This window comes from Hirundo rustica, chromosome 1, assembly GCF_015227805.2.
Source record: "Hirundo rustica isolate bHirRus1 chromosome 1, bHirRus1.pri.v3, whole genome shotgun sequence".
NCBI lineage: Eukaryota > Metazoa > Chordata > Aves > Passeriformes > Hirundinidae > Hirundo > Hirundo rustica.
In genome coordinates this window covers 154,711,994-154,733,773 of record NC_053450.1, presented here as the reverse complement: position 1 = coordinate 154,733,773, position 21,780 = coordinate 154,711,994, and the positions used below count along the sequence as shown (strand labels likewise).

The 21,780-nt window shown below is 43.9% G+C and overlaps 1 protein-coding gene across 7 annotated transcripts; it reads left to right on the top strand.

Annotated features, from left to right (window-relative positions):
- Positions 1-8: 8 nt before the first annotated feature.
- SNAP47 (synaptosome associated protein 47) lies at positions 9-21,341 on the top strand. Of its 7 annotated transcripts, XM_040080003.2 has the most exons (6): positions 1,885-1,966; positions 2,612-2,736; positions 8,094-8,634; positions 10,847-11,331; positions 17,016-17,182; positions 18,985-21,341. In XM_040080003.2, exons 3-6 carry the CDS (start codon positions 8,141-8,143, stop codon positions 19,129-19,131), a joined length of 1,293 nt encoding a protein of 430 aa, XP_039935937.1. In that variant the 5' UTR covers positions 1,885-1,966; positions 2,612-2,736; positions 8,094-8,140; the 3' UTR covers positions 19,132-21,341. The 7 variants fall into 7 exon arrangements, with proteins under 7 accessions (XP_039935973.1, XP_039935929.1, XP_039935956.1 ...); XM_040080039.2 differs by lacking the exons at positions 1,885-1,966; positions 2,612-2,736 and adding an exon at positions 9-89 and having other exon boundaries at positions 17,061-17,182; XM_040079995.1 differs by lacking the exons at positions 1,885-1,966; positions 2,612-2,736 and adding an exon at positions 9-89.
- The last annotated feature ends 439 nt before the right edge of the window (positions 21,342-21,780 follow it).

The window sequence follows — 21,780 nt, the reverse complement described above, 5'->3', positions numbered from 1 at the left end:
ATAGGAACGCGCAGCGGCGCGGGGCTCAGCCAATAGGAACGCGCGGAGGGCGCAGGCGCGGAGCGGGGTTCGGTGCCGCACTGAGGGAGGTGCGTGAAGGGCCCGGGGGGGGGGGCTGGAAATGGAGCGGGGGGGGGTCTGAGGTGGAGCTGGGGTCGGGTTGGAAATGGGGCTGAGGGGTCAAAAATTGGGGTTTGAGGGGCTCCGATTCGTGTTCGGGGTGGTCTCGGACCGGGTGGGTTTTAACCGGGGCCGGGCTTGGTTTGGTGTTGGGGGCTGGGGAGGTTCCGAACCGGGGAGCGGCGTAAGCACCGAGGCGGGACCGGGGCTTGGGAGGGTTTGGAGCCGGGGCTGGGACTGGGGTTTGGGGGCGAGAATTCCATCCTGGAACTGGCTCCGGAGCGAGAGCGAGGCAAAGCTCGAAGGGGCTGGGACTGAGGTTTGGGGGCGAGAATTCCATCCTGGAATTGGCTCCGGGGCGAGAGCGAGGCAAAGCTGGAAGCGGCCTTGGGGAGCAGGGGTTGGAGAGGAAAGGGATGATCTGGGTGAGGGGAATCTCCAATAAATTCCTGGATGACACCGAGTTGTGTGGGAGTGCGGCCGTTGAGGGGCTCCCGCGGGGAGCTGGGAATGTTCATCCCGGAGAAAAGGAGGCTCAGGGGGGAATTTCTGGCTCTGCACAATTCCCTGACAGGAGAGGACGGCCGGGGAGGGTCGGGATCTGCTCCCAGAGAATAGGGGCGGGAGAAAAGGGAGGTTTGGGTCGGATTTTGGGGAAGTTTCTCCGTGGGCAGGGATTGGAATTGCTCGGGGAGGTTTGGAGTGGCCATTCCTGGAGGCGTCCAAGGAATTGCTGGATGTGAGGCTGGGATTGGGCTCAGCTTGGATTTGCTGGCCTTGGGAGAGCTTTTCCAAGCTCAGTGGTTCTGGAATTCTGTGGGGAAAGAGAGGAAAGTTCTGGAGGAGCCTGGCCCGGCAGTGGAGGGGACAAAAAAGGGTTTGGGTCTCGTCCTGCGGCTTTCCCAAGCGGGATTGGGAAATACGGGGGATTTTGTGGGGAAGATCCTTCCCAGAAGAAAAGGGCATGGAGGGACGGGACACAGGGAATGGCTTCCCACTGGTTAGCCGGGATTTTGGGAAGGAATTCCTGGCTGGGATGGAATTCGCAGAGATTTGTGGCTGCCTCTGGATCCCTGGAAGTGTCCAAGTCCAGGTTGGATCCACCTGGGATAGCAGAAGGTCCCTGCCCGTGGAATTGGATGATCCTAAAAGTTCCAACCCAAACTGCTGGAATTCTCTGGAATTCTCTCTTCCATTCTGTTTGGGGGTGAGGAGGAAGAAGAATCCCGGGAAAAAGGAAAAGAAAAGGACATAAATCCTTCCTAGGAGGGAGGAATTCCAGCTTGGAAGCAGAGGTGAGGAATGAAGGGATGAGCTCACTCCTGGATACTTCACGTCTTGGAGAATCCTAAATTTAAAATTTGTGGATTTAATAAAACTGGAATGGAGTTATAATTAAAATAAAGAAAAAAAGGAGGCAGAGTGACTCGTTAAGATTCATTAAACTCGTTTATTGAAGGTTGGTGGCTCCCAGGAGTTTTTTAAGCTCGGCATTTCCCAGGTTTATTTCTGGGAATAAAGCAGCCTGTGGAATTCTCAGCCGTGCAGGAGGAGAGAAAATCAACAATAAAAAAAGTGCAGGAATGTTCTGGATGTCATTCCCAAGAGCAGGTAGGAAAAACCTGGGAATTCAACGATGAGAACATCACCCAGGGATGCCGACAGCTCCTCCCCACCCTAATTAACTCATTAGTTAATTGGCTGATCTCACCAAAGGTGAATCAGCTGCTTTTTATGGGAGCAGCCACCGGATGATGTTCCAGGGAAAGAATTCCTGCCAAATCCACGTGCGCCTGTGACCAATCCAGGGCTGGCTGTGGATGGAATTCCAGGATTTTGGGGTCAGGTGAGGTCCAAAAATCCGATTATTTCCTTTAAAAACCCCTGTGGATAATGGCAGAGTGCAGATCTGATCCGGGAACGTTTCGGGAAGAAATGGAAGGAGTTTCTTGTGGAATATTTGGGATATTGGAAGATGTCCCTGCCCATGGCAGCTGGAATTGGATGATCCTTAAGATCCCAAACCATTCCCTGGTTCTCAGCCAGAAATCCAGGATAGTTCCGACCCCGGTTTTTCTGAGAATTCCGACCCTTTATTTAATTTTAGGAAAAATCCTTTCCTGTTTTAATTGGAAATTTTCAGTTTCCTCTCGGTGTGAGAAGATTTTGGGAGCAGCCTCAGCTTTGTTTTCCTTTGGAATTTTTTTTCCTTGCCGAAATCTTGGCCTGTGACCATTCCTTTAAATCAGATTTTTGCGCCATTTTCCTCCCTCTCTTTTCCCAGTTTTCTCCAGGGTCGTGGATTTATTGGATCAAAAGAGGCAGAGAATTTTCACTTCAAATTCCAAATTTTTTTTTTTTTGTCAGTTTATGGCTGATTTTTTTTCCCCATTTCATCCCTAAAATGAATAATTTAAAAAAAAAATTAATAAACATCCATGGAAACAAGAGATGGAAACTAAATCAAAGGTGTTTTTTTTTTTTTCTCCAGATCTCCTCTTGCTAATAAAAATATCATTATCTTGGGGAAAAAAAAAAAGCGTGGATTTCGTTCCCAGGTGGATTTTCCTTTGGAAAATTTGCCCTGAGGCACAGAAAGGAGCTTGGAGCTCTCAGGTGAGTCAGGAGTCACGAGACCTGAGGCTCATCCAGGGATAAAAACCCCGGGAAGTGACGGCTCTGCCCTGCCAGGGCTCGGATTCATCGCTCATTCCGTAGAAATCCCGGAGTTTTGGAAGGAATTTCCAGTTTGGGAACGGCCTCAGTTGTATTTTCCTTGCGCTTCAACGGTTTTTGGTTTTGTTTTCTTTTCTTTTCGAAACTTGGAAGAGGAAAAAAAGAAATCCCAGAGGGGAAAAAAAATTCCTCCCTGAGGGAGAAAAGTGCTCCCTGAGAATTCCATGGATACCAATCCAGGTAAGGAACCTGGGATAAAGCTCGGGAAGAGCTGGTTTTAATTTATTATTAGATATAAATCCATTATTATTTAAGGAATATTCATTTTGGGAACAGCCTCAGCTTTATTTTCCTGTGGAATTTTTTTTTTTTCTTGCTGAAAAGTTGGAAGGGAAAAAAAAACATTGAGGGGGAAAAAACTTCCTCCCTGAGAATTCCATGGATACAAATCCAGGTAAGGAACTTGGGATAAAGCTCGGGAAGAGCTGGTTTTAATTTATTTATTAGATATATATCCATTATTATTTAAGGAATATTCATTTTGGGAGCAGCCTCAGCTGTATTTTCCTTTGGATTTTTTTTCCCTTGCTGAAAAGTTGGAAGGGAAAAAAACATTGAGGGGGGGGAAAATTCCCCCTGAGAATTCCATGGATACAAATCCAGGTAAGGAACCTGGGATAAAGCTCAGGAAGAGCTGGTTTTAATTTATTTATTAGATATATATCCATTATTATTTAAGGAATATTCATTTTGGGAACAGCCTCAGCTGTATTTTCATTTGGATTTTTTTTTTCTTGCTGAAAAGTTGGAAGGGAAAAAAATTCCCCCTGAGAATTCCATGGATACAAATCCAGGTAAGGAACTTGGGATAAAGCTCGGGAAGAGCTGGTTTTAATTTATTTATTAGATATATATCCATTATTATTTAAGGAATTTTCATTTTGGGAGCAGCCTCAGCTGTATTTTCCTTTGGAATTTTTTTCCTTGCTGAAATCTTGGCTGTGGCCATTCCTTTAAATCAGATTTTTGCGCCGTTTTCCTCCCTCTCTTTTCCCAGTTTTCTCCAGGGTCATGGATTTATTGGATCAAAAGAGACGGAGAATTTTCACTTCAAATTCCAAATTTTTTTTTTTTGGTCAATTTACGGCTGATTCCCCCCCCCCCCCCCCCCCCCCCCCCCCCCATTTCATCTCAAAAATTAATAATGAAAAACATTCACAAAAATCCATGGAAATAAGAGAAATAAGAGATGGAAACCAAATAAAAGTTTGGGGGTTTTTTGGGTTTTTTTTTGGGGTATATAGTGTGGACTAATCCTTAATTATATTGGAATTTGGAGTGTATTTAATTAAAAACTCCCTGGAGCTGGGCTTTTGAAGGAATTCATGACACTCAGCAGCCTGAAAACTCTGGGAATTCTCGGTGTGGGATCAGGAATTCAGCATTCCCGAAGAAGGAGCTTTTTGTTTTCATGGGAAATTCCTCCGTTTTTCCTGGAGGATTGGTCTGGAATTAAGGAGGGTAATTAGTGGGGATCTCATTACTCAAGCTGCAGAAATTCCATGAGCTCCTGGGCTGGGATTGATCCACGCGTGATCCCATGAAAGGCCAAAACCTTGGAGAAGATGATGGATCGGGAAGCAATTAAATCCCGGTGACGTCATCGGCGTTCCCGAATTAATTGCAGGGTGTGACCGAGCCTTGGTGCTGGGAACTGCAGCAAGGAGGGAGATATTCCAGAAAAATTCCAACCCAAAAAACTTTGGGAAGCGTGGAGAGAAGCCATTCCGGGGCTGGAATTGCCCATTCCCAAACTGGGATTGTTTGGATTGTGGGAAGCTGGAATTCCTCATCGCCATGAGGGAATCCTGTGGGATTAACTCCGTTGGCAGCAGCGTTCATCTCCCGGGAAAGCGCAGCCTGGGAATATTCCACTGGGAGAATCCGACAGATTTGGGAGGTTCTTTTGGGATCGTTCCGTCGGAAACTCCGGGAGCCGCTTGGATTTGTAATTTGTGGGATCGTTCGGTCGAGTCGCTGTTGGAACCTGGAGGGGAGGTCTGGGATTGTGGGAATTCCCGAAGAAAACTGGGAATTCCCAGAGAATATTGAGAATTCCCGGAGAAAACTGGGAATTCTTGGAAAAAACTTCGAATTCCTGGAGAATATTGAGAATTCCTGCAGAAAACTGGGAATTCCTGGAAAAAACTTGGCATTCCTCGAGAATATTGAGAATTCCTGCAGAAAACTGGGAATTCCTGGAAAAAACTTGGCATTCCTCGAGAATATTGAGAATTCCCGGAGAAAACTGGGAATTCCTGGAAAAAACTTGGAATTCCTGGAGAATATTGAGAATTCCCGGAGAAAACTGGGAATTCCTGGAAAAAACTTGGCATTCCTTGAGAATATTGAGAATTCCTGGAGAAAACTGGGAATTCCTGGAAAAAACTTGGAATTCCTGGAGAATATTGAGAATTCCCGGAGAAAACTGGGAATTCCTGGAAAAAACTTGGCATTCCTTGAGAATATTGAGAATTCCCGGAGAAAACTGAGAATTCCCAGAGAAGACTGGGAATTCCTGTAAAAAACTTGGAATTCCTGGAGAATATTGAGAATTCCTGGAAAAAACTTGGCATTCCTGGAGAACACTGGGAATTCCTGGAAAAATCTTGGAATTCCTGGAGAATATTGAGAATTCCCAGAGTAAACAGGGAATTCCTGTAAAAAACTTGGAATTCCTGGAGAATATTGAGAATTCCTGGAGAATTCCTGAAATGTCCTTTAACGTGCCTGGATGTTGAGATGCCAGAGGGGAAGGGGAGTGAGGAGGGATTTATAAAGAGGGATGAGCTGGAATTTTGGGATATCCTGGATTTCCCTGTTGGTCTGTGGGAAGCTGAGGATGAGCTGGGAGTGGGAACATTCCAGGATAAGAGTGGAATTATTGGTGGAATGAGGTGGCCAGCGATGCCGATGGGCTTTTCCAGAGGAAATCTTGGATTTTGGGATATCCTGGATTTTCCTGTTGGTCTGTAGGAAGCTGAGATGAGCTGGGAGTGGGAACATTCCAGGATAAGAGTGGAATTCTTGGTAAAAAATGCATGGCCAGCGATGCTGATGGGCTTTTCCAGAGGAAATCTTGGATTTTGGGATATCCTGGATTTCCCTGTTGGTCTGTGGGAAGCTGAGATGAGCTGGGAATGGGAACATTCCAGGATAAGAACAGAATTCTTGGTAAAATGAGGTGGCCAGCGATGCCGATGGGCTTTTCCAGAGGAAATCTTGGATTTTGGGATATCCTGGATTTTCCTTAGTAGCTGTTGGTCTGTGGGAGGCTGAGGATGAGCCGGGAATGGGAACATTCCAGGATAAGAACAGAATTCTTGGTAAAAATGCATGGCCAGCGATGCTGATGGGCTTTTCCAGAGGAAATCTTGGATTTTGGGATATCCTGGATTTCCCTTAGCAGCTGTTGGTCTGTGGGAAGCTGCGATGAGCTGGGAATGGGAACATTCCAGGATAAGGATGGAATTCTTGGTAAAAATGCATGGCCAGTGATGCTGGTGGGCTTTTCCAGAGGAAATCTTGGATTTAGGGGTATCCTGGATTTTCCTGTTGGTCTGTGGGAAGCTGAGATGAGCTGGGAATGGGAACATTCCAGGATAGGAACGGAATTCTTGGTAAAAATGCGGTGACCAGCGATGCTGGTGGGCTTTTCCAGAGGAAATCTTGGATTTTGGGATATCCTGCATTTTCCTGTTGGTCTGTAGGAAGCTGAGATGAGCTGGGAATGGGAACATTCCAGGATAAAAGTGGAATTCTTGGTAAAATGAGGTGGCCAGCGATGCCGATGGGCTTTTCCAGAGGAAATCTTGGATTTTGGGATATCCTGGATTTTCCTGTTGGTTTGTGGGAAGCTGAGGATGAGCTGGGAATGGGAACATTCCAGGATAAGAGTGGAATTCTTGGTAAAAAATGCATGGCCAGTGATGCTGGTGGGCTTTTCCAGAGGAAATCTTGGATTTTGGGATATCCTGGATTTCCCTGTTGGTCTGTGGGAAGCTGAGGATGAGATGGGAATGGGAATATTTCAGGATAAGAACGGAATTCTTGGTGGAATGAGGTGGCCAGTGATGCCGATGGGCTTTTCCAGAGGAAATCTTGGATTTTGGAATATCCTGGATTTTCCTGTTGGTCTGTAGGAAGCTGAGATGAGGCTGGGAGTGGGAACATTCCAGGGTAAGAGTGGAATTCTTGGTAATAATGCATGGCCAGCGATGCTGATGGGCTTTTCCAGAGGAAATCTTGGATTTGGGGATATCCTGGATTTTCCTGTTGGTCTGTGGGAAGCTGAGGATGAGCTGGGAATGGGAACATTCCAGGATAAGAGTGGAATTCTTGGTAAAATGAGGTGGCCAGCGATGCCGATGGGCTTTTCCAGAGGAAATCTTGGATTTGGGATATCCTGGATTTTCCTGTTGGTCTGTGGGAAGCTGAGGATGAGCTGGGAATGGGAACATTCCAGGATAAGAGTGGAATTCTTGGTAAAATGAGGTGGCCAGCGATGCCGATGGGCTTTTCCAGAGCAAATCTTGGATTTTGGGATATCCTGGATTTCCCTGTTGGTCTGTGGGAGGCTGAGGATTAGCTGGGAATGGGAACATTCCAGGATAAGAACGGAATTGTTGGTGGAATGAGGTGGCCAGCGATGCTGATGGGCTTTTCCGGAGGAAATCTTGGATTTTGGGATATCCTGGATTTTCCTGTTGGTCTGTGGGAAGCTGCGATGAGCTGGGAATGGGAACATTCCAGGATAAGAGTGGAATTCTTGGTAATAATGCATGGCCAGCGATGCTTGATGGGCTTTTCCAGAGGAAATCTTGGATTTTGGGATATCCTGGATTTTCCTGTTGGTCTGTAGGAAGCTGAGGATGAGCTGGGAATGGGAACATTCCAGGATAAGAATGGAATTCTTGGTGGAATGAGGTGGCCAGCGATGCTGATGGGCTTTTCCAGAGCAAATCTTGGATTTTGGGATATCCTGGATTTTCCTGTTGGTCTGTGGGAGGCTGAGATGACCTGGGAATGGGAACATTCCAGGATAAGGATGGAATTCTTGGTAATAATGCATGGCCAGCGATGCCGATGGGCTTTTCCAGAGCAGATATTCCTGTGCTTAGAAACATTCCCCAAATTCCTTGGATATCCAGCCTGGAAAAGAGCCCGGATTAATTCGTGCTTATTGAGGATTCCTGCCTTTTTTTTTTTTTTTTTTTTTTTCCCCCCTTGGATTTCAGTTTCTCCCTCTGGACTGGAGAACGTTCCCCTGGGAGAGGAGGCCGGGATGAGCGAGGACATCCGGATCCACTCCTGGCCTTGCTCCTACTACCTGGACGCCACCAAGCAATGGATCCCTGGGAAGCTCTCCCTGACTCCCGTTTCCGTCCGCTTCGCGGCCGACAAGACCGGGGAGCTCCTGGTGGATTTCCGGCTCGCCGGGATCGGCGAGATCAAGAAGGAATCTTCCCACTTGATCTTCAGCTCCCTGACGGTCCTGGAGAAGGGCACCAAGCACTGGTTCAGCTCCCTGCATCCCAACAGGAATGTGGTCTTCAACATCCTGGAGCATTTCTGGAGGGAGCAGCTCTTGTCCAGCCAGGAGGCCGGAGCGGGAGCGGCTTTGGGATCCAGCAAGGGCAAGGAATTAACGGGAATGTTGGAGGGATCCCAGAAACGCCTGGAGGACACGGCCAAGGTGCTGCATTCCCAAGGGGAGCAGTTCGACAACATCATGAGGGGGCTCCACAAGATCGAGGGGGACATGGATGTGGCGGACAGGTAGGGAATGGGAGCGTTCCCGCAGCTGGGAATGGTGTGGTGGGCCTGGAATTCCCGTGGGAGATCGTCAGGGAGTGGAAGCGTGGATTTCTGGTCGGAGGGATGGAGCAGCTCCGTGAGGAATGGTTGAGGAAGTTGGGAATGTTCAGCATGGAGAAGGCTCCAGGGAGAGCTCGGAGCCTTTTCCAGGGCTGGAATGAGATCCAGGAGAGCTGGAGAGGGACTGGGACAAGGGATGGAGGGACAGGACACAGGGAATGGCTCCCACTGCCAGAGGGCAGGGATGGATGGGAGATTGGGAAGGGATTCCTGGCTGGGCTGGAATTCCCAGAGCAGCTGTGGCTGCCCCGCAGTGGGATGAATGGGATGGGAAGGATGGAGGAATTGATTTCCATGGAATAATTAGGTTGGTTGCCATAGGGAATTCCGTCATTCCCACTTTTCCTGAGGGGAAAGCAGGACGTGAATTCCCAATAAACGCTGCCTGGTTTTTCTCCCCTTTGGAAAACAAGGGTAACAAAGGAAGAACTTCCTCATTTTCCACTTGGATGGAAGCTGAATCCAGGGATGGTCAGACCATTGGATAATCCCGAGGGTTAGGAATTTGTAGGAATTCTCGAGAGGGATTTAGGGTTTGGTGCTTCTGGGGCAGGGAAGAGTGATTGGGAGAGATGGGAATTGGGAAGGAATTCCTGGCTGGAATTCCCAGGGAAGCTGTGGCTGCCCCTGGATCCCTGGAAGTGTCCAAGGAAAAGCTGGATCACCCTGGGACAGTGGGAGCTGTCCCTGCCCATGGATTGGGATGATCCTTAGGATCCCTTCCCATCCAAGCCTTTTGTGCCCAGGGGCTCAGGAAATCTTGGGAATTCCTCTCTGGGAATTCGGGAGTGCCACAATCTCCTTCCTCCCACCCGTGCCCCGCTCCATAGGAATAAAAACTGGGATCGATGGAGCTGAGGAGCGTTGGCTGTGTCCATCCCTGGGAAATCCAGAGCTGTGCCCGCCTTTTTTTCCCTTCCTGCCATTTTTCCCTTTCCTGCCCTTTTTTCCCTTTCCCGCCTTTTTTTCCCGCTCTTTTTTCCTCGCTTTTTTTCCCCTTCCCGCCATTTTTCTTTCCCTCTGTTTTTTCCCTGCCATTTTCTTTTCCCGCCATTTTTCCCCCCACAGCTTCCCTGGAAAACCTTTCCCTTGATTTTCTAAGAATATCCCCAAGCATTTAAAAAACCTTTGGATTTAATGGGAAAGAAACCGGAATGGGGAATTTTGGAGAAGCTTGGAATATCCCAATATTCCAACAGCCAGGGAAAAGCCGGAATTTTCGGGAGTGGGAGCTGCCAGGGCTCCTTGGGAATATTTTTGCCAAGTATTTCCTTATCTTGGAAGGCTCTGGATAAGATTCCAGCAGGAGCGAGGGGGATGCAGGCTGTGGAGCATGAGGAGAGGAATGTGGGGAGGGATTTGGAATTCCATGGATTCAAGGGCAGCTAAACATTACCCAGCTCGGAGCTCCGGCAGGAAATTCCAGGGGGCTCTTCCCAGTTTTTATTGAATTGAAGGAGCAGGGAATTCCTGAGAGTATCCCAAAGTTTTAACGGACTTAAACCCTGGGAATTAAACCAGAAATCGGGATTTTAGGGATGATTATTGTTGGTTTTCTTGTGGAAAAACTGGGAATATTTTCCATGCCCTTGGAGCGGGAGCTGAACCTGAATTCCGGCCCCTGGCTCCCTTCCTTGTTTACTGGGAATGTTTTCCTTAGGGAGCTGCACCCACAGTGGAGTCTGGACACTTCTGGGAAAGTTTCTGCTGGATTTTGGAGCCTCAACCTGGAAATTTTTTGTGTTTTTTTTTTTCTGGGAATCTGGGTGTGGAGCGAAGGAAAGAAGTGGCATCAGGCTGTGGGGGTGAGGGGAAAGGAGCAGGAAAAGGAGCAGGAAAAGGCCTTGGAAGTGGTGCTGGATGGACAGGAGTGGGAATATTGAGGAACACACACATGGAAAATGGACGTGGAAAAATCCACTTCCAGTTGGGATTCTGGGAGTTCTCCCAATGGATTCTGAGGAGGAGGTGGGGTTGGGAGCGACTGGCTCCTGGGAAACTGTTGGATGGGTTTGAGGAAGGAATAACAGGCTGGATTTGGGATGAAGGAATTTAGTCTGTGAGGATTTTCTCGGAACTGCTGGAATATATCCGGAGCCCTTCCCTCTTCCAGGCTGTTGACAGAGCTGGAATCTCCTTCCTGGTGGCCCTTCAGCACCAAACTCTGGAAAACCCCTCTGGAATGGAAACCCAAGGAAAACCCCGCGGCTCCCAGCCCCAAAAACCAGGAAGAGATCCTGCTGCGAATCCCCGTGATCATCACCCACGGGCCGGATTCCAGCGCCAAACCGGGAAAACTCACGCTGCTCCCCTCGGGCTTGGAGATCCGGGATTGCAATTCCCAGCTCCTGCACCGCTTCGAGTCCCGGGATGTGGATGATATCCGCGTGCACACTCCCTACGAGATCAGCGTCCGGCAGAGATTTATCGGGAAGCCCGACAATTCCTACCGGCTCCTGGCAGCGCGGATGCCCGAGGTCATTCCCATCCTGGAGATGCAGTTCAGCAAGAAAATCCAGTTTCTGGAGGACGCTCTCGGATTTGCCGGAGCCGGGAAATCTCCTGCGGCGGATTTGGGGGCGTCCATCTGGCAGGCAGGTGGGTGGCGGGGAATTCCCGGCTCCGAAGGTTTCCGGGTTTTTTTTTTTTTTCCCACGTGGAATATTTTCAGAGGTGAATCGTTCCCTGCAGCGGGTCCGTGGTGGGGAGAAATCCGAGGAATAAACTCCAGGAATATATTCCGAGCCTTTGGCGCTGCTGGTTTTCCTGGAGTTAATTCCCAGCTGGAGGGAATAGCCAAGAATTAATATCTGTAATTGATATCCAATGGCCAAGAATTAATATCCAATATTTCATCTCCCATGTCCGGTAGCCAATAATCAATATGTGATATCCAGTATCCAATATCCTAAATCCCATAACCAGCAGTCAGTAGCCAATATGCCATATCCAATAATTAATATTCCATATTCCACGTCCATATCCAGTATTCAATATCCAATATTTAATAATATCTCATATTAAATAATTAATATTCCATATCCAATGTCTCGCATCAGTATCCCATATCTCATATCCAGTATTTAATAGCCAATATATCATATCCCATATTCAATATCCAATAATTAATCATATCCCATATTAAATAATTAATATTCCATATCCAGTGTCTCACACCCAGTATCCCATATCTCATATCCAATATTTAATAGCCAATATCTCATATCCCATATTCAATATCCAATAATTAATCATATCCCATATTAAATAATTAATATTCCATATCCAGTATCTCATATCCAATATTTAATAGACAATATCTCATATCCCATATTCAATATCCAATAATTAATCATATCCCATATTAAATAATTAATATTCCATATCCAGTATCTCATATCCAATATCCAATATTTAATAATATCTCATATTAAATAATTAATATTCCATATGCAGTGTCTCACACCCAGTACCCCATATCTCATCCAATATCTCATATCCAATTTTTAATATTCTGTATTCCATGTCTCATATCCAGTATCCCATATCCAATATTTAATATTCCATGTCTCATATCCAGTATCCCAAATTCAGTAGTATCCCATATCCAATATTTAATATCCCATATTCAATAATATCCCACAACCAATATCCCATATCCAATATCCAGTTTTAATAATCAATATCCCATATTTCATATCCCATATATAATATCCAGTATCCAGTATCCAAAATTTATTAATATCCCATATTTAATATCCAGTACCCCATATCCAATATCCCGTGTCTCATATCCAAGATTTAAGTTTGGATATCCAATATCCCACATCCAATAATTAATATCCCGTATTTCATATCCCATATCCAATTTCCAATATCCAGTATCCAATATTTAATAATCACTATCCCATATCCAATATCAATAATCGATAGCCCATGGCCAACATCCAGAATTTATATTAAACCTTTAATTCCCTTAAAGCCTGAAAATTTACCCCAAATATCCAGGAAATCTTTAATTAAAACCTGGGATAAACCTGATTTTTCCCATATTAAAAAACCCCAGGATTTTGATATTTGACAAGTCCAGGTGTTGGAATTCCGGAGACTTTGGAATCATTGTAAGAAAGCTTTGGAGTTTGAAAATTCCCAACGAGAAAATTGATATTCCCTACTATGAATCCTTCTAAAATTCCAGGTTTTTTTTATCCCGACCTCAGGAATTTTTGACAGCTTGGAATTTATTCCTCCCAACGTCCCTGATTCCTTTTTTTTCCCCCCCTCTTGATTTTTGAATCCCAAAGGAACAAATCAAAGATGGATCCGGTGCTAAAAACACCTGGAAAATCGGAATAAATGAATAAATCCACCGCCATCCTGTTGCTGAGGAATATTCCAGCTCGGAAAAAAACTCCTTTATTTTTAAGGAAGTGAATTTTGGCCGCTGGAATTCCAGCACAACTACTCCAAAGAAAAAAAAAAACCCAAAACCGACCTGCTGTTATTCCAACAAATTCCCGCTTCCTGACGGAATTCCAGAAAATCATTGGCTCCCCAGCCCTTTTTTCCAGAGGTTTTTCCCGCTGTTTTCCAGCTGGATTTTGCTCTTTTTCCCTGTTTAATTTGGAAAAGCTTGGGAAGCAAAGGGGAGGTGATGGAAATCCTGACTTTTCCAGGTTTTTTGTTGTTGTTGTTTTCCTTGGATTTGTCACCGTTCCCATTCCGTCACAAGGTGGCACTCACGGACCGCGTGGGATCCTTAGGGATTTTTTTCCATGGAAAACTGATTTTTTTTTTTTTTCCCTGATTTTTCTCAAATCAGGAGGGGAAAAAAAAACAATTTTTTTTTTTTTTTTTTCCTGTGCCTATCTCTCTGTTTTCCAGTGGGGAATTTTAGGAGAAATATCCACGCAGGGCATGGAAATCTCTGGGAAAAAGATGGATTTTCCCTCGAAACCGGCGCAATCCCGCCCGGATCCTCTGTTTACATCAATCCTGCCCTCGGTTTATCCATTAGTTAGAAATCTGCAGAATTAAATTATCGATTAGAAATGTATAGAACGAAATTAATCTGTTTATAAACCACAAATTTACAGAATTAAGTTATCAATTTATAAACCACAAATTTGTAGAATTAAGTTATGAATTTATAAATCCCCAATTCACAGAATTGCTATAAATTTATAAATTAAAAATTTATATAATTATCAATTGATAACTATAGATTTATAGAGATAAATGATAAATTTATAAAATTAATCCCCCCCCCCCCCCCCAAGTAATTTCCCCCCAAAATTTTGGCTTCATTCCCTGTGGAAAAGAAATTCAGGGATTATCTGGAATTCTTTTTAACTGCTGGGCACTTTTTTCCAGCTTTTTTTTTTTTTTTCCGGGATAAATGTTGAAATGTTGGAGCAGCCTTGATCCAGTTTTATCCCGAAAAACGGCTGTGAACTTCCCAGGATTAAAAAACCTGGATTCCAATCCTGAATTCCATCTGCAGTGGGATAATTTAGGGCAGTTTAATCCTGATATTCCCGGATTTTTTATCCCTTGAGAGGACGAATTTTCCCTGTGAACTAATTCCCTGATCATTTTGATTTTCCAGGAATTCCTGGGAAAATTTTGCCTTTTTTTTTTATTATTTTCATCTTTGACACGAAAGAACCCAAATATTCCTGACTTTCAGCCACTTCTATCCCTAAAAATTTGCTGGGAATTCCAGCTCTCCTTCCTCATCCCTTCTTTTTTTGCATTCCCGCATTTTCTTCCTTAATCCAGGAATTTTTTCCTGTCCTCAGTGGAATGATTGGGATGGGAAGGATGGATGAATTGATTTCCATGGAATAATCAGCAGGTGGCTTCCTGGAATTCCATCATTCCCACTTTTCCTGAGGGGAAAGCAGGACGTGAATTCCCAATAAACGCTGCCTGGTTTTTCTCCCCTTTGGAAAACCAGGGTAACAAAGGAAGAACTTCCTCGTTTTCCACTTGGATGGAAGCTGAATCCAGGGATGGTCAGACCATTGGATAATCCCGAGGGTTAGGAATTTGTAGGAATTCTTGAGAGGGATTTAGGTTTTGGTTCTTCTGGGGCAGGGAAGAGTGGTTGGGAGAGATGGGAATTGGGAAGGAATTCCTGTCTGGAATTCCCAGGGAAGCTGTGGCTGCCCCTGGATCCCTGGAAGTGTCCAAGGAAAAGTTGGATCTCCCTGGGACAGTGGGAGGTGTGGGATGGGGATCCTGGGATAATGGGGATCCTGGGATAATCCTGCTGTATGGATTGGGAGTGTGTTGCTGCTTCTCCTCTGCTCCGATGAATCCCCACGTTCTGGGTGATCCCGTTTTCCAAAGGCTCCCTGCAGTAATCAATCCTCTCCTGGGCACCTCCAGGAGAGAAACTGTTGGGAATACACCTTGAATATCCCTGGGAAAGCATAATTAATTGGGACAAATTGGATCCTGAGCCTTCCCAAATTCCCATGGAGCAAAGCACAGCTCAGCCATATCCCGTATCTAATATCCAATATTTGATCCCATATCCAGTATTAATGTCCCATATCCAATATCCCATGTCCAATAATTGATATCCAGTGTCCCATATCCCTTATCCAGTATTTAATATCCCATATCCCTTATCCAATATTTAATGTCCCGCATCCCAAATCCTGTATCAAGTATCCCATAATTCATATCCCATGTTTAATACTGAACATCCCATATCCCACATCCAATATATAATATCCAATATCCCATGTCCAATAATTAATATCCAGTGTCCCATATCCCTTATCCAGTATTTAATATCCCATATCCCTTATCCAATATTTAATATCCCGCGTCCCATAGCCTATATCAAGTATCCCATAATTCATATCCCATATTTAATACTGAACATCCCGTATTCCACATCCAATATATAATATCCAATATCCCATGTCCAATAATTAATATCCAGTGTCCCATATCCCTTATCCAATATTTAATATCCCAAATCCAATATTTAATGTCCCGCATCCCATATCCTATATCAAGTATCCCATAATTCATATCCCATATTTGATACTGAACATCCCATATCCCACATCCAATATATAATATCCAATATCCCATGTCCAATAATTAATATCCAGTGTCCCATATCCCTTATCCAATATTTAATATCCCTTATCCAATATTTAATATCCCATATCCCTTATCCAATATTTAATATCCCAAATCCAATATTTAATGTCCCGCGTCCCATATCCTATATCAAGTATCCCATCATTCATATCCCATGTTTAATACTGAACATCCCATATCCCACATCCAATATATAATATCCAATATCCCATGTCCAATAATTAATATCCAGTGTCCCCTATCCCTTATCCAATATTTAATATCCCTTATCCAATATTTAATATCCCGTGTCCCATATCCTATATCAAGTATCCCATAATTCACATCCCATATTTAATACTGAACATCCCATATCCCACATCCAATATATAATATCCAATATCCCATGTCCAATAATTAATATCCAGTGTCCCATATCCCTTATCCAATATTTAATATCCCTTATCCAATATTTAATATCCCGCATCCCATATCCTATATCAAGTATCCCACAATTGACATCCCATATTTAATACTGAACATCCCATATCCCACATCCAGTATATAATATCCAATATCCCATATTCCGTATCTGGTGTCCCGTATCCAATATCCCATGTCCAGTAATTAATATCCAGTGTCCCATATCTCATATCCCTTATCCAATATTTGATATCCCACGTCCTGTATCCAGTATTTATTATTGAATGTCCCATATCCCACATCCAGTATCCCATATCCAATATCCCATATCTGCTGCTGAATCCCAGAATTCCTGAATGAACCTTAAGGAACATGTTCCCATCCCATGTTCCCATCCCATGTTCCCATCCCCAGGTTCCCATCCCCAGGTTCCCATCCCCAGGTTCCCATCCCCGTGTTCCCATCCCCGTGTTCCCATCCCCGTGTTCCCATCCCCATGTTCCCATCCCCATGTTCCCATCCCATGTTCCCATCATCTTCTTCCCATCATCTTCTTCCCATCATCTTCTTCCCATCATCTTCTTCCCATCATCTTCTTCCCATCATCTTCTTCCCATCATCATCTCCTTCCCATCCCATCCTCAGCAATTCCACGGAAATCTCCAAGCTGACCTTGGCCGTTCCCAAGGATCCAGCAGCTTCTCTGGGAATCCTGAATCCTCCCGTCCTTCCCAGGGATTTTTTTTTCCTTTAAGATCCGAGCAGGGAAAAACTTTCTGAGCGCGGAATTTCTGTCGCAGCCGCGGGATTCCTGGGAGCGGCGGCGAATCCGGGATCTCCGGCAGGAAGCGGGGAAGGGCCGGACAAGGAGCAGGCGCAGCTGCAGAAAATTTCCCAGGAGGAAGCCAAGGAGCTCAGACAGGTAAAAACCGGGATCAAATTTATGGGGAAAAAAAAAAATTTAATTCCTTCATTTTGTTGTTGCCTTCAGCAAATATTCCCGGGAATCGATTTTCTTGGGAATATTTGGAATTTTCCTCGAGCCTGGGATGAAAATCCCCAGATAATTTTTAAATTTTTCCGCCCAAATCAGGGATTATTCGCTTCGTTGGATTGATTGGAACGCGACCTCTGGAAAAAATCCCGATTTGAACAATTTGAAATTTAAAATTGGAAAAAATTTTTATCGTTTTCCGGCTTTTTTTATATGGATTTGCCCTCTGGTGTCTTATTCCAGAAAAATCCACAAAGTATTCCATGAACACCCAGGGATAATTTTTATTTAGGAAATCAATGTGGAATCCAGTAAATGATGGAATTTCCCCTGAGATTTCACTGGGAAAAAAAATCAATATTTCAAGGAATCCAGTGGGATATTTTTCCTTCCATGGCTTTTTAAGGAATTTCTCTCACAAAACTTTTAAGTGAAAAATTCCCCTTTTAAATTTTTCTTCCTCTGACTTCTTTTTTTTTTCAGAATTCTTTGCTAATTCATTTACGTGCAGATTTCCTGCTATTTTTATTGTAATTTTTATTTTAATATAATTTTATGGAGTTTTATTTTAATTTTTATTTGAATTTTTTATGTTATTTGTGTAATTTTATGTAATTTTATTTTAAAAAAATTTATGTATTTCATTTGGTTTTAATTTAATTTTTTTTTTAATGGTTATTTTTTCTATTTTTTGTTATTGTTTTTAATTCTAATTTTATTTAATTTCATTTAATTTCTTTTTTTATCTTAATTGTATTTGTATTTTAAGCTTTTATACATGTGATTTTAAGGTATTTTAAAATGCAATTATTTTAAAATTTTTATTTTATTTCAATTTTTAAATTATATATTAATTTTTATTGTTCTTGTTTTATCTTCATTTTTAAGTTATTTTCATATTTATATTATCTTATGTACTCTTATTTTTTTTAAATTATTTTTCATTTTTAGCTTTTATGCCTTTTTTTTAGTTTCTACTTGATTTTATCTTGATTTATTTTTATTTTTACTTTTATTTTTACTTTTATTTTTATTTTTATTTTTCACGTTATGTCTTTATTTATGTTATGTTATTTTTTTAAATTATATTTTTAAAAAATTCGTATTCGTTTATTTTTTTAATTTTACTGATTTGATTTGAATTTTTTTTTTTTTTTAATGTGATTTAATTTTTTTATGATGGGGAAAAATATCCTGCCAGAGGGCAGGGCTGGATGGAATTTTGGGAAGGAATTCCTGGCTGGGCTGGAATTCCCAGAGGTTTGTGGCTGCCTCTGGATCCCTGGAATTGTCCAAGTCCAGGTTGGATCCACCTGGAACAGCAGAAGGTCTCTGCCCGTGGAATTGGATAATCCTTGAGATCCCTCCCAACCCAAACCGTTGGAATTCTCTGGAATTCTCTCTCCTCTTCTGCTTGGGGGTGAGGAGGAGGAAAACTCCTGGGAGAAAGGAAGGGAAAGGGATGGAAATCCTTCCTAGAAGCAAGGAATTCCAGCCTGGGGTGAGGAGACAGAGGTGAGGCTTGGGAATGATGTTGGGAAAGGAAGGAACGAGGTCGGTCATCCAAGGCCAGGCTTGGACCAGCCTGGGATGGCGGGAGGTGTCCAGGCTTGGAACTGGACCATCCTTACGGCCCCTTCCGAATGCCAGGGATTCTGGGATGTAAATCCGTGAAAGATCCCGCCGCTCCGAGCCCCTGAGCGCGAGCTCTCCGTGTTTCCCTCCGGCAGATCCTGAAGAAGCTGAAGGGCCTGGCCCTGGAGACCGAAGCGGAGCTGGAAAGGCAGGACGAGGCCCTGGATTCCATCGGCAGCTCCGTGGATCGCGCCACGCTCAACATCGACCGGCACAACCGCAGGATGAGGAAGCTGACGTAACTCCCCGGCGGGATCCCAGGAGCATGCGGGAGCCGGGGTTTTCCAGGACTGGTTTTTTTCCCGAGACGCTTTGGGAAGGGTTTGGGATGAGGTTTGGAAGATGGCGCTGCTAGGGGTGAGGTTCTGAGAGGACTGAAGGTTCCTGGATCTTGGATGATGGCTGGATCTTGGATGAGGTTTGGATCTTGGATGAGGTTTGGATCTTGGATGAGGTTTGGGTGTTGGATCATGGCTGAATCTTGGATGAGGTTTTGGATCTTGGATGAGGTTTGAATCATGGATGAGGTTTGGATCTTGGATCATGGCTGGATTTTGGATGATGTTTGGATGTTGGATCATGGCTGGATCTTGGATGAGGTTTGGATCTTGGATGAGGTTTGGATCTTGAATCATGGCTGGATTTTGGATAACAACTGGATCTTGGATCGTGGCTGGATTTTGGATAACAACTGGATCTTGGATCATGGCTGGATTTTGGATAACAACTGGATCTTGGATCATGGCTGGATCTTGGATGAGGTTTGGATGTTGGATCATGGCTGGATCTTGGATCATGGCTGGATTTTGGATGAGGTTTGGATGTTGGATCATGGCTGGGTCTTGGATCATGGCTGGATCTTGGATCATGGCTGGATTTTGGATGAGGTTTGGATTTTGGATCATGGCTGGATCTTGGATGAGGTTTGGATCTTGGATGAGGTTTGGGTCTTGATTCATGGCTGGATTTTGGATAACAACTGGATGTTGAATGGTGGTTGGATCTTGGATGAGGTTTGGGTCTTGGATCATGGCTGGATCTTGGATCATGGCTGGATCTTGGATGAGGTTTGAATTATGGATGGGGTTTGGATCTTGGATGAGGTTTTGGATCTTGGGTGAGGTTTTGGATCTTGGGTGAGGTTTGGATCTTGGATCATGGCTGGACCTTGGATGGTTGGGTCTTGGATCACGTTTGAATCTTGGATGATGGTTGGAGCCTTTTTTTTTGGATGGAAAGATCCAGATTTCCAATCAGGATGAAACAAAACTCGTGGATCCTCCACTACTAAACCCTGTAAAAATAGGAAGGGATGCGACAAAACCTGGCTTAATTTTAATTCATTAATTCATTCACTAATTAATGTGCTTTTTCACTTTGCTGCTTGCCAGCCCATGAATTCCCTCTCCAGCTCTTTCCCTAAAATCCTTAGGAGCCAATCCTGGTTTTTTTGTTTTTGTTTTTTTTTTTTTTTTAATTTTATTTGCACTCAGTGGTGATGAAACATTTCAAGGCTTTTCCAGAATTCCTAAAAAAAAAAAAAGGGAATATTTTCAATGGAAGCCTGAAGCTTACACTTGACTCTGTTGAGAGCAGAGATTCCCCCCTCCTAAATTATTGATATTCCATAGAGAAAATTCCCCATTTCCTCAATCCCTACCTTTTCCAAGGAGCTGTTGTAAAATATCATTTCTTAAACTATTATTTTTTTTAAACTTTTAATTTAAATATTAATTTTGTGTGTTGGTTGCTAATCCGACACTTCCGGTGCAATATTTTGAAACGGTGAAGCTTCAAATCCTTGGATTCAGTGGGATTTTTTTTTTTCCCTTTTTTTTTTTTTTTTTTTTTTTGAATCCAACCTAATTTTGGGAGCAGAAGACACCGAACCGTGTCAAGGGTTTGTATTCCTTCACCTTAGTTGGGACTGGAGTAAAATTTATTCCAAGTTTTTCCTGGCATATGCACTTTATTGGATAATCCGGTGATAATTCCGTATCCGTCAATTATTTCCTGGGAATAAAATCCTCTCGGTGCTTCTCCTGATGTTTCCCCATCCCCAAATCGCTGCTGATTTACCGGGAGAGGAAAAAGAAAACTTCCCACACCTCATTTTTTTCCGTGGATTTCCAAGAGGATTTTGCACCAAATCCGTGTTTGTTGAGGCTGGGATGGGATCTGGGAATGGGACGAGTCCAACCCAGAATTCCCAAAAGGAAATTTTTTGGATTTGAGCGGTTTTTGGGGGTGTTCTTTGTGCCATATTTTTTATTGTCGTGGGGTTTTAGCACCGACTCCGTATTTTGTGGGTTGTGCTGAGTCCAACATATCCCCAAAAAACTTGGAATATTCCTTGGAAAACCCATCCTGGAGCTGTACATTGCCTGAATTCCATGTGCCGGAAGGATTTTCCACCTGTAACTCCTTCTTATTAAATCTCTTGGAATTGTGATTTTTTTTTTTCTCTCTCATGTCTTCATTCGGCTGGGAATTTGTGGGAAAAATCCATCCCTGTTTTCCTGTGGGATGGGAATTGGTGGATTCTGTGGGTTTGGGCTTTAGGATGGGTTTATTTGGGATTAAAAATAAGGAAAATATTCCGAGCTGGATGAGCTTTATGCTTCCAACCCAACCCATTCCAGAATTCCGTGATTTTCAGCAAGGCTTGGCTGATATTCCAGATGGGCCTCAAAATCCTGGAAAAATGAGATTTTTTTTTTTTTTTTTTTTTGCTGGAATCCTCATGGATTTAACAAGAAAAAATCCTGCCCTGGGGGAGGAGCAATCCCGGGAATCGGGTCATGGTGGGAACACCCAGCTGGAGGTGCTGCAGGATGGAATTCCCACATGGATTGGTTTGGGAAGGATTTTTTAGGATCATCCAATCCCAT

What these genes read in the sequence shown, in the direction of transcription:
- SNAP47 (XM_040079995.1), top strand. Translation starts at nt 8,141, where the DNA reads ATGAGCGAGGACATCCGGATCCACTCCTGGCCTTGCTCCTACTACCTG. An exon ending in GACATGGATGTGGCGGACAG is followed by an intron (nt 8,635 to 10,846) that starts GTAGGGAATGGG and finishes TCCCTCTTCCAG; the next exon opens with GCTGTTGACAGAGCTGGAAT. An exon ending in GGCGTCCATCTGGCAGGCAG is followed by an intron (nt 11,332 to 17,015) that starts GTGGGTGGCGGG and finishes TTTTCCTTTAAG; the next exon opens with ATCCGAGCAGGGAAAAACTT.